The 12564-nt window shown below is 32.5% G+C and overlaps 1 protein-coding gene across 3 annotated transcripts; it reads left to right on the top strand.

Annotated features, from left to right (window-relative positions):
• Nucleotides 1–5192: 5192 nt before the first annotated feature.
• On the top strand, nucleotides 5193–12240 carry LOC120072193 (transcription factor BIM1). Of its 3 annotated transcripts, none has more exons than XM_039024600.2 (12): nucleotides 5193–5493; nucleotides 5589–6052; nucleotides 6248–6325; nucleotides 7613–7984; nucleotides 9025–9127; nucleotides 9226–9353; nucleotides 9459–9567; nucleotides 10308–10377; nucleotides 10460–10555; nucleotides 10767–11227; nucleotides 11333–11459; nucleotides 11811–12240. In XM_039024600.2, exons 2-12 carry the CDS (start codon nucleotides 6016–6018, stop codon nucleotides 11904–11906), a joined length of 1677 nt encoding a protein of 558 aa, XP_038880528.1. In that variant the 5' UTR covers nucleotides 5193–5493; nucleotides 5589–6015; the 3' UTR covers nucleotides 11907–12240. The 3 variants fall into 3 exon arrangements, 1 of the variants encoding a protein (XP_038880528.1); XR_016527719.1 differs by having other exon boundaries at nucleotides 5211–5493; nucleotides 11364–11459; XR_016527720.1 differs by having other exon boundaries at nucleotides 5211–5493; nucleotides 10767–11273; nucleotides 11364–11459.
• The last annotated feature ends 324 nt before the right edge of the window (nucleotides 12241–12564 follow it).

Here is a 12564-nt window from a genome sequence, read left to right as displayed (position 1 = left end):
ACAGTATCTTTCGATAATTTTGGGGTTAGTCTTGTCAAATCACTCTTCTTTGCTTATGTGGAGTAGTTGGCATAGACTCTTTTGATCTGCCCATTGATTCTCTCTTTACGAGGAGGCTTGGATATTAAACTTTGGTTAATTTATTTCTAATACTTCTTTAGGGAAAAAAAAAAGAAAAAAAAGACTAAGAGAGGGAAAAAAACACAAATCATTAGACACGGAAACGTATACTTATCCATTGGCTTCTTATTTTATTTCTTTTACTGGCCATTAATTCTTATTGGTGGTGGATTTATTTAGCCATTTAATTGTGTGGGTGAGTTATATATTTTTTGTATTTAAGAAAAATTAATTATTATTAATATTATTATTGGTGAGAGGACATTATAGCAGAGAGTTGCAGGGGTTTGGTCGGCTGTGCTAATCCGCAGTTTCCTTTTTACGAACGTCGTCGTTTTCTGCGGTTCTTTTTGCACGTGAGCTGCAGGTCAACCTCAACTAGCTTGCCCCACTCACTCACCGGTCCTTCCCATTTTTTACATATTTCAAAATACCATTAAAAAATAAAAATAAAAACTAAATTACAAAAAATAAAATTAAAAAATATCTTTAAACTTTTCAAATAAGTTAAAAAATATCAATGCCATTAGTTTTGGATGAAAATGGTCAAAAGTTTTATTTCAAAAATACTTATGAACTTTCAAAAATAGTCTTAAACTTAAGAAAAATAAAAAGTATCATTCTTGTTATATGAACATAAATCATTAAATACCGAATCATAGGGGTGGATAAAAAAACTGCTCAAACCGAACCGAATTGCAAAACCGAATTGAACCGACCTATTTATAAGCAAAATCGAATTTTTCGGTTCGATGAGATTCGTCAGGTTGTTGAAACCGAATTTAAACGGTTCGGTTCAAAGCTTGGAAACCGATTTCTAAACTGAACCGAACCGTTTGAATATAAATATATATATAATATTAATATTTATTTAATAACAAATAACCTAAATTTAACTCAATGCAGCGGACATTGATTCCACCCCTGCAGTCGCACGCATTAGCAATCGCAACGCTTTCAAAAGGAGAATTTATAGGTTTTTTTTTTTTTTTTTTTTTTTTTGCCGCCGTTCTTCTTTCGTTGACAAGACTAGAGGAAAGTATCGCCGGACTCCGTTCCTCTTTCATGAACCAGAGGACCGCCACTTCTGCGACTTTTGAAAGACTTTCGCCTCGCCGCCGCCATCCTTCTTTCGTAGACCGCCGCTTCCATTCTACTTTCGCCGTTCTTCTTCCGTTCGCTTCGTTCGAACCGGTCCATGTAAAAATTTTCGCTGCTTCGTTCGTTTTATGGAACTTGGAAGGAAGAAGGAAAATAAAAGGAAGAAGAATGGGAAAAAAAAAAAAAACGATTCATGGAACCGAACCGAACCGATTGGTTCGGTTCCATGTATAAACAAAAACGGTTCGGTTTGGCCACCAAATCGAACCGATTCCACCCCTACCGTATTACCTCTTTATTTTCCATCTTTTTCTCCCCCCTTCTTCAATACATGTTTACTCCCCTTTTTGTTAACTATTTGATACTTGTTTGTCTAAAATAAACAAACAAATAAAATTATGCACTTTAATTAAGGTATACAAACTATAATAAGAAGAAAGATAATGAATAAAGTACCAAATAATTTTAAATTGCATACTTTAACGAAGTTGTACGATAGTAAGTGTGTATGTTGATAGTCAAATACTATTTTTATTTGACTATTTATTGTTTTGGTATATTTAAAAAGCATATTTTGATTTTATGGTTTTGTGAAAATTTGTGAGATTTGTGTTTTAACTTAAAATTTTGGTTTTCTATTTTGGTCGTTGAGAAAATTGATGTAAGCTAAAAATTAAAAAAGTAAAAGAAATATGAAAGTATCTAAATGAAAAAAATGAGGATATCTACCTAATTTGTTTTGAAATTGTTTTTTCGATCTTAATAAAACTTCAAACAAATTGATCACCATATTAATGGTAGGAGCATCTGATTTTTAACCTTTTCTTTTAATTTTTAAAGTTGTTTTTCTCACGATGAATTAAAGGTTTCTGTTCATATACTAATGTTGGAGGTATTTTTAACCTTTAAGTTAAAGGTATTTTTTAAAATTTTGAAAGTTTAGGGGTAGTTTTGGAAAAAAAATTAACGATTTCCATCCAAAACTAATGACAGAAGTATTTTTTTAAACTATTTTTAAAAGTTTAAAAGTATTTTTGAAACTTTTGAAATTTCAAGAATATTTTTGACACAAAATGTAATGTTCGTTAACATTTTTTTTTTAATTATTTAGCCTAAAAAGATAACGATAATAAAAATGGATAATAAAAGTACTATGATAACAATAAAGTTATCTTTTACATTGCGAACTAGTTGTTAATTCTACCCTCTATTAAATTAAATCAGATACTAAACTATGGAAAATTACCCTTAAACCATTGCCATTGATTACAATTATATAACTGGATCGTTATTATTATTTTTATTTTAATTATGGAAGTTTGAAAAAAAAAAGTATGTGGTGCAATTGTAAACCACACATGTTTTCGTTTTTCTCTGGTTGGATTTGCTTCTCCAATTTTTCGTTATTTAGTTTATGATTTTTTTTTCTAATCTGAATTAACCCTCAAATTTACTTCTCACGTGTGTTTGAAATTTGTTCAAGCAACACATGAATATGTACAAAAAGTTTCGTCAATGCATTTACAGGAAAATATCGTTGTTAAAAAAAAAAAAAACTTTAAACTTTAAAATTTAAAATTAAAGATTTTGAAGTATAATTGAAACCAATACATGAATTTGTGATATTTAATCCAATCGTTTAAGGAAAAAAAGATATATTTTTTTTGATAATTTAGTTAAAATTAAAATTACAAAACTTCTGAACTTTTTCTTTTAATGTTCTTTGTATTTGTCACATACGAGTTCTTCGAATTTTAAAAATATTTAATATAAACGTTCAATTTTATATCTAATGATAAATATAATTTAATATTTAATGAAATTTTAAATTTTAGATTGTGTCGTTAATGCGAAATTAGTTCAATCTAAATCTCGAGGACCAAGAGATCCGCGGTTCAAATCCTCCATCTTAAATTTGTACTAATAAAAAACTTTATATTGTGTTCAGTAGGGCATGTGCATATGAGGAAAAAAATACGTCAAATATGTGTATATAACCAGTTAGATAAAGAAAAATAAAAAAATTTAGAGACATATTTAACCTATTCAAAAGAGGGTCTTATTAAATTATTTTTAAAGTTAGAGAAGGTTACTAAAATAATATATATAATACTTGTAATTTAACGAAATCGACCCACCAAAATTAACGTTAATCCTGGACTAAATCTTATTGTAAAAAACAATTTATTATGAAAAATTTGAAATTCACAATTAAAAGACATTAAGAAAAACAAAAAAGTAAATCGATAATTCTGGCGGCAGGTCAGATCGGCTCCCGTCCAAGAAAAACCATACAAAACTCATACCCATCACTTTTCACGAATATTATTATGTTTAATACTTTTAATTTTATTTATTTAAAAAAGAAAAATAAAATAATCAAATAAGAAGGCATAGCTGTGGCTCGAAGATTCGGTTGCGTGAATATGGCTTAAATTAATGAAACAATTAAGCATATAATTATATAATATGTATATGTGTGTGTGTATACTGCTTGTTTATGTGAGCTCCATGTTCTTCCAATTTCACTAGTTATAGTATATTAATAACAAAGGGATATGAACCTTATATTACATTTTTTTTTTTGGAAAAAATTAATATATGTTGCTAAATACATTGTCACGCCACGCTGTTACGTGTTGCTTTATGTGCACAAAACTTTGGCAATCATTATCCAGCTTAATACATTTACATTAACGAGATTGATTTATAACTTTTAAGCCAATTTAAGTTAACTATATTCATTTATGAAAATACTGTATTTTTTTAAAAAACAAATATTGCGTTAGTTGGGTAATTAATTACTTAATTAAGTTGATAATTGAAAATTTGTGCCCTTATCATCATTCATTCACTCTTTCTCCATTTTGTTGTTTTAGTATATTTGAATAACCAATACAAATCAATGATAAGGACTAAATTATGTTTTTACCCATGATTTAGAAATTAAAGTAAAATATTTAAAACATAGAGACTAAAATAAGATGGGTAAGAAAATTGGAGAAGACTATTATTATTTTAAAATAATCTAAATTACAAAGACCACTATTAGGCAGCAATCTTTTTTTTTTTTTAATATTATTAATTATATGCTATGTGCTATTTTGCTAGAGCTATAAATTTCAAGTGCTATAAATTTTAAGTGCGTGTTCCCTTAAAAATGAAGTACTGTATTAAAAAGAAAAAGGGTGAGAAATACTATCTTGATCTCTAGAATTTAGACATCATTCTTTTTTTTTTTTTTTTTTTTTTTTTTTTTTTTTTTTCCATATATTTTTAAATATTTAATTTTAGTTTATATAGTTTTATTAAATATTAAATTTAATGAATATGGTTAGTTTGTCGTTAATTTATTTCAATTTTGTTTTGTCCATCAATATTTTTAATATAATTTTGAATACATATGAATTTTGAAGGTTGCATCAATTTAGACTATAAACTTATAATTTTATCAATTTAAACCATGAATTTTAGGAGTTATATCACGTTAAACTCCAGACTAATAATTGTATCAATTAAATCTTGTATTTTTATAAATACATCAATTTAAAATTTAGAGATAAAAATTAATAATATATTGACATAAAATTATTATTATTATCTAATCAACGATAATTGGCATAGTTTGGAAGTTCAATTATTCACTCAATAGTTAGAATAAAAGAATGTGTAAATTAAAACGGAACAAACTTCAAAATCAATACCAAAATAGGACTTTAGCTATTTATTTTTTATTTTAATAATATACAAAGGGATTCCATAATATCTTTTTAAATTGTTAAAAATGGAATTAAAACGTGAAATTGATTGGCTCTCCGTGAACCATATGACCACACACACACACACCACAAGCAAACGGGATGGGGAATTGGTGGACTGTTATGAGTAACGCCGTCAGGGGCGCCGCAACGTCGTCAGTCAAACGGCGTCGTAAAACCAAACGGAAAACAACTACCTACAATTCGGAGAAAGGGTGAATCGCCGAGTGTATAAAAAGATCAGACTGTCACTGTATGAAGAAAAGAGAGAGTTTCTTCCGACCTCAAGCCTCGTCTTCCGCCGCACTGTTTGCTCTCTCACAAACAACAACTTTTAGAAAGGATAAAAGAATTCAGATCGAAACCAATTCTTGTGCCATTTTTTTTCCCTCTAAAATCTTCCAATTTTTCGAGTTTCTAATTAAATCCGGCCATTTCCGAAGATAAGGTTACAGAATCAAACTCCATTATCGTTTTGTTGAAGCACTCCGGCGTCGGAACTGCATCTGAACTGGTAAAAACCATCTGAATTTCAATCTTGCTTCAATTCGAATTCTCTTGCGTTTACTGTTCATACTGGAATTAAACTTCTTCTTATGTATATTTTAGTTGACAGATCTTTAGAATTTCGTCGTGGTGGAGAATTCGTCTTCGGTAGAAGATTTAGTTTCTCTGGAATTTGATGATCGGAAGTGAATTTTCTCGAGAAACGATCAGAATTCAAGAATCGTGCGAAAAGGCTGTACCTAAATGTGAGTAAAAGAAATTAAACCTAGCTTTGTCGTAAAGAGACTGAGAACGTTTCGTCTTGGAGATCTCCAGCAGCCGGAGATTTGCTCAAGAAATTTGATAATTGGCTGCTTTCGATGCCTGGTTTGGATCTAAGAATTACTTCAAGAATTTTCTCCCTCTATCTTGCTCTGAATTTCTTAAACCACTGCTACCATTTCCGAAGCGATACAAATCAAAATTCCGCGAGAATAATTCATCTTCCAGTTGTGGACGACTATCAATTCCAAAATTGGCGATAATTCCGATGGAACTTCCTCAACCACGTCCGTTTGGAGCCGAAGGTACTTCTTCCTCTTCATCATCTTCCTCATAAATCAAATTCATCTCTCGAAAATTACCAGTTCGATTCTGTAGCTGTATATTTGTTTTCCGCCCATTTTCAATCATATCGAGCAAACAACCATGAAAATTTAAAATCCTCACAAACTGAAAGAATTCGATTTAACGGAATATAAATCTTGAACGTGGTTGAACAGGAAGCAAATCAACACACGACTTCCTCTCACTGTACACTCATTCAAGTCCACAGCTAGATCCAAGATCATCCCCACAAGGTATTCATTAATTTTCAATTTTAATTTTGATATTTAAAAATATATATTTATGTTTGAGTTGAAGGCTGGGACTTATAATTTAAGAGGAGGGGGAAAAAGGGAAGAAAATGGAGAAACGTATATGCACGTGACACGCATTGAATCATGGATCTGGGGCCATTATAAAAGCGTAGTCTCGGCGGGGCTGGCTGGGCTATAACCGCATAGGCTGATGAAAATCTCCAAAAAGAAAAAAAGAGAAAAAAAAAAGCGTTGCCTCAGCGGTTAGAAGCTAGCGCCCAATTTGAGATTGGGAGTGGGGGCGTCGGGGGACCCCTTGCCCACATCCCCTTGATTTGACATCTCACATGACTCCCAGCACTTCCTTTTTTCCATTTCTTCACACTACAGCGAAAATTTGGTTTTTCTTCTTTCTTCTTTTTCCTTTTTAAATGTTCATAAGCTCTGGGTTAATCTAAGTATTTACTTAGATGCATTTCAGTAGCTTCTATGTTCGTACATCCTATCTAATTATCTACTTATCCAATCATGTTATATTATGTGTCAAGTTCTTATAATCTTTTACAAAATATATTTACTATTTTTTTGATGTGAGTGATGGTACTCATAAAGATGGATGCATCCCGAGATGCACTTCAAGTATTATCCTAATTGAAATTGCAATATTTATTGAAATGTGTTGGTTAGATCTCTTACCAACTTTCTAATGTGATATTAGAACAAAATTCAAATGGAAGAAAGAGAGAGAAGAAAACTTTTTTTTAAAGAATATTTCAAGTTGCCGTCCACACAGTATAGCTACCTCTTAATAATTGTTTTAGATGTAGCCATCACGAGTTAGCTTAATAATATATGAGAATGACTTTGATAAAAAGCTAAGAAGTTATGGATTTAATCTATGGTTGCTACCTACCTAATATTTAATATCATACGAGTTTCTTTAACATTTAAATATTTAAGGGTCAAGATGATCTTGTGAGATTAGTGGTATGTATAAATTGGTCTGGATAACTAACAAATACAAAAAAGAGGCTATTTTGGATGTAAATTAAGGAATAGTAATCCTTAGAAAGGAGATATTCATGGTATATAAGTGAGAACAATCATGTATGGGCTGATATGTGGAGGTTTTCATTGTAACAAAGTCGGGAGAATTTATGTCAAAGTCAATAGAAACTGATCCATGGGTTTGTCAAGTTCTTATTTTTTTTTACAGTGCTGCAGTGAATAATTTTTATAATGAAATAGGTTGGTTTTGGTTTAATAATTTAATTGCGGATGGAACAGGTAGTTATCTTAAAACACACGATTTCCTGCAACCACAAGAGCGCATAAGGAAGGCCAGTACCAAGGAAGAGACGGATGTGGAGAGGCCACCGCCACCAGCGCCACCGCCTTCCGTTGAGCATCTTCTCCCCGGTGGGATCGGGACTTACAGTATAAGTCACGTTCCGTATTTCGATCAGAGGGTTCTGCCGAAGCCGGAAGGATCGGTTTACACTGGTGCTCGATCGAGTAGCAGCGCCGAGAGAAATGATGAGAACTCCAACGGCAGTTCTTTGGCAGCGGCCGGAGGTGGTTTCACTCTTTGGGAAGAATGTGCAGTAAAAAAGGGAAAGACAGGGAAGGAGAATATTATTGTGGGAGATAGACCCCATGGTATGAACTTACAAAACCTTCTCATTTGCATTATCGCATGCAAAAAGTAAATATCATTATTCTATAATTATTCCAAGTTTAGCATTAATGAGTAGTTGAAAAATGGGTGAATATCAAAACTATATTGTGATTGTGAAAATTTGATATAGATATTGGTTTAAAAACGAATTTCAGAAGAAAATTAATCTCATTTTGGAATGTAAATGATGATGCTAGGTTGTATTTCTTATACGGATAATAATTGTAGTTTCATATTTTTATTATCTTTCATTGATCTAATGTAATAAAAAGACCAAACCAAAATTACAATCAAAACAACTGAACTTAAAAATATTACAAATATGATTTTAAAACATAAAAAGTTAAATATTTTAATTACTTTTGACATCGAGATTTCTTAGGCACATATATTATGAATTTTAATTATATTCTATAGTTTTAAATGAAAATTATATAGAAAACTTAATTTGTTCAAGAAATTACTGTTTCACTCTCTTTCCGCTCTCACTTAATTTTTTAGGTTTATATATTTGGATTTTAATTATAGCCTAAAATTTTAAATGAAATTTATTTAGAAAACTTAATATGTAAAAGAAATCACAATCAACTTTTACATTCTTCATTATATTTTTATGCACAATTTTTCTTTTTCTTTTTTTCTTTACGGCATGTGAACTTCAAAGTTTATAATATATATATTATACGAGTTGAATTATGCTAATTTTTTCGGATGAACTTATTAGAAGCAGACTAATACATATGCATTAGTAATTTGGACGAAAAAATTTCTGAAATGGTCCATGAAATATAAATTATACGCAAAGTGTGATATCATGCCTAATTAGAGTAGCTGGCAGCGATATAAAAAAATGGAAAATAGGCAATAAAGTGTGAAAGTTAAGGTGGGCTGGTTAAAGAATCGGGCTTAGCGTAGGGGCCCATACAATATAAATCGACGGTTTCTGTTTCCTTATTTTTATTATTTGTCCCTTTTTTTTTAAAAAAAAATAATTTTAATTTTAATTTCGGGTTGCGAACAGAACCTCGGGCGAGCACGAGCCAATGGACGGCGTCCATGGAGCGGCCGTCGCAATCTTCTTCGAACAACCATCACAACACTTTCAGTTGTCTCTCATCCTCTCAGTCAGTCTTTATCTTTCTCTCTCTCTCTCTCTCTCTCTCTCCTTTTCAGTTCAATTCTGAAATTCGTAGTGAAATTGATTCCAAGGAAATCTCCATAGGCCGACAGGAACCAAGAACCCGACCTTCATGGAGATGCTAAAGTCCGCCAAGAGTACCTCTCAGGACGAAGAACTTGACGACGATGGCGATTTTGTCATCAAGAAAGAGACCTCTACCGCCAATAAAGGTATTATTCATTATGATCATACCAGACAGTAATTCTTCCAACTTTCTCCTATTACTGTATTGAATGCATCTCCTCGCAACAAAACGTTTTGAAATATTTCTGTAGGAGGATTGAGGATTAAAGTTGATGGAAACACCTCTGATCAAAAGGCGAACACTCCTAGATCAAAGCACTCTGCAACAGAGCAGCGAAGAAGAAGTAAGATAAACGACAGGCAAGTGTTTCTCCTATTATTCAACTTAGAATTCGTTAATTTGTCAGCAAATTATTGCTGTCAAACCGAACTTCTCTGCTGATTATCTTTTTCCTAATCTGTTTTGTTTATATACTCGATAATATGATGATAGCTTGGAGAACCTGTGCTAAACGTTGCTGCACTGTTCATATTAGGAGCGTTTGGAAAATTATCGAATCTTGGTAGTTTTACGCACTTACTACCAACTACTAGTCTTTTACAATAGGATTTCAATTTACGACTACAACTTTAGTTTCATTACTTCCGGCCAAGTCATAGAATTTACACACTTCACACTCCTTTTTCATCTTTATAAGGGGCAAAGTAGTTCGATTTCATGTGTCAGCTCTGGTGAGATATACCTTTATGGATGAATCTTTATTTGGAACAAGAAATGAACAGTATGTAGTGTTTCCCCCCCACTCCTCTTGAAGTGCTCTTCACAGTGGTTTTTGTACTAATTATACCTAAGCAAATGCCAGTAGAAACAAATTACGATGACCTTACTTAAACAGGATTTGTTTTATAAGTTGTACAACCGTGTCCTAGAGTTCTAATAGGAACAAATACAATGGTCTTTTATGTATCTTCTCTGTCTTGCCTCGTATAGTTTATTCGTCTAATGAACTTCTGTTTCCTATACTAAAGAGAAGTAGCATTCCTCTTGGAGGTTAGTGCCAAGTACTTCTTGTATAACATCTTTACTGCCTGTTTTACAGATTTCAGATGCTTAGAGGCCTCATTCCTCATAGTGATCAAAAGAGGGACAAGGCATCTTTCTTATTAGAGGTACGCCTCGTATTAATTCCCTTTATTTTATCCATGTCGTATTTTATTGATATCTAACGTGCTTTGGAATTTTTTTATTCAGGTGGTGGAGTACATTCAGTTCTTACAGGAAAAGGTCCAGAAGTACGAAGGTTCATACCGAGAATGGAATCATGAAATGGCAAAACTGGTGCCGTTGGTAATCACATGCTTCTAGCTTTTTTGCATACAATTTGTAATCTGAAAAATTTCCTACTCTAATTCTTAGTATTTTGGATCAGCATGTTTTATATATTCAATTTTGTGCATAAAAGAATCTGTATGTGGATAAGACCCTAATCAGTATACTAAATAGATCATCTGTAAACAGCTAAGTTTTATTTCTAAATATCAACTTATGGTTGGCACAGAGAAACAATCAACGGAGTGCAGATGTTTATAACGATCAATCTCGAGGGATAAACAGTGGTTCTGTTCCTGCACTAGTTTTAGCAGCAAAATTCATTGAGAAAAATTCTCCGTTATCTCCAATTGTTCCTGGAAGTTCACATAATGCGGTAGATTCTGACACAAGTTCTGCTTCTACCTTGAAAGCAATTGATCACCATCCTGGAAGAACAAATAATGCAGCATTGTTTCCCATGTCGATCCCGCCAAAAGTTTATGCAACTACAAGGGATGGAAATGTAGTGCCTCAACCCCCAAAGCAATTGTCATGTGAAACTGATCACCCCTCATTACGCCCCGAAATCCGGTCATGTGAGGCCAGATGCTACAATAACGACGTTGCTGTTGCAAGTGAAATGCAGAAAGAACAAGATTTGACCATTGAAGGGGGTACCATTAACATTTCAAGTGTATATTCTCAAGGGTGAGCTTTTGTAATTTCTATCAGCCTGACCAATTTGATCTTCTGGGTATAAACCAATAGTTTGACAACTGATTGAATAATCAATTACATTTTGTTGGTTAGCAGGTTATTAAATACTCTCACCCATGCATTACAGAGTTCCGGAGTGGATCTATCGCAAGCTAGAATCTCTGTGCAAATAGAACTCGGTAAGCGAGCAACTAGGCGAGCCATATCTCCGTCTATTGTTAAGGTATGCAGATGCTATCTTGATCTTATTTCTACTGTTTCTCAACAGTATATTATCATATAATCTCTTGCTTTAGAAAACAAATATTCATGTTATATGACTCTGTGTGAGGTACCTAGTTAAAGATGATAGTATGGTATAGTAAGAAACATCGGGGTAATTAGATAGGGAGTGAGCTAGTGTATCTTGTTATAAATAGGAGGATGAGTGACGAAAGGGAGGCAATTGTTGATGATCTAGGTCTTGGTTTATCTTGTAATTCTTATTACCTTTCTATATCAATATATTTCAGATCTTAATTCTAGTTTAGAGGTTAGATTTCTAACACTGCTAAATTGTTTTCTTTATTCCTAGGATGTAAACGATATGGGGACGATGCATGCTAGTGTTTCAGCTACAGAGGATTCTGAGAGAGCCACAAAGAAGCTCAAGACTACAGTAAAAAACTAGTGTGAGAATTCCAGTCTTTCGTGATCGTTCATAAATTTATTCATTTTTTTTTGGAGGCTCCTCTTTCTTTTTTGGGGGTTCCCATGTGTCTTCCACTGGTTTCAAAACTACAGAAACATCCATAATTTATGTTTAGTTTAATTCATTTTGCTGGGGATACCTACCTACCTACCCTACACAATGGTATAATATGTAACATTAATCTAAAAATTCTTCTCTCTATTGTTGTAATTGAGGCTTCCACCCTAACATTGAGAAGCCGCTTTTTCTTTATTTTGTCCTACAGTTATGTAAATTATAGTTGGATTTTTAATCCAAAGCCTTCTCCTTCAAATATGTTTCTTTCATTTCATTTGTACTTTCCTGTAAACTCCCACTAATATCTCGCATTCTGCAGGCAACTTGTTTCTTAAGTCTTTAGCAGCACTATAAATGTAAGAGTGAGAATGGGTCTCTTTTAACAAGCCTGACATATGGTATGTCTTTTTATGTATTGCAATTTGCCCGTGTCTCCTGTGAATAGAACTAACTTTTCTTCTTGCACATCATTCAAATGTAATGTCTTTTTAAGCTCAATAATTATAGCATGGATTGAATCGATGACTTTTGAGATAGTAATTGACGTCTTTATCCACCGAGTTATGCTCGAACTGACTTA

Source organism: Benincasa hispida, chromosome 2 (genome assembly GCF_027475165.1).
Source record: "Benincasa hispida cultivar pf3 chromosome 2, pf3_genome.v1.1, whole genome shotgun sequence".
Classification (NCBI taxonomy): domain Eukaryota; kingdom Viridiplantae; phylum Streptophyta; class Magnoliopsida; order Cucurbitales; family Cucurbitaceae; genus Benincasa; species Benincasa hispida.
Note: the sequence above shows the minus strand (reverse complement) of the source record. Positions and strands in the feature narration are given on the sequence as shown.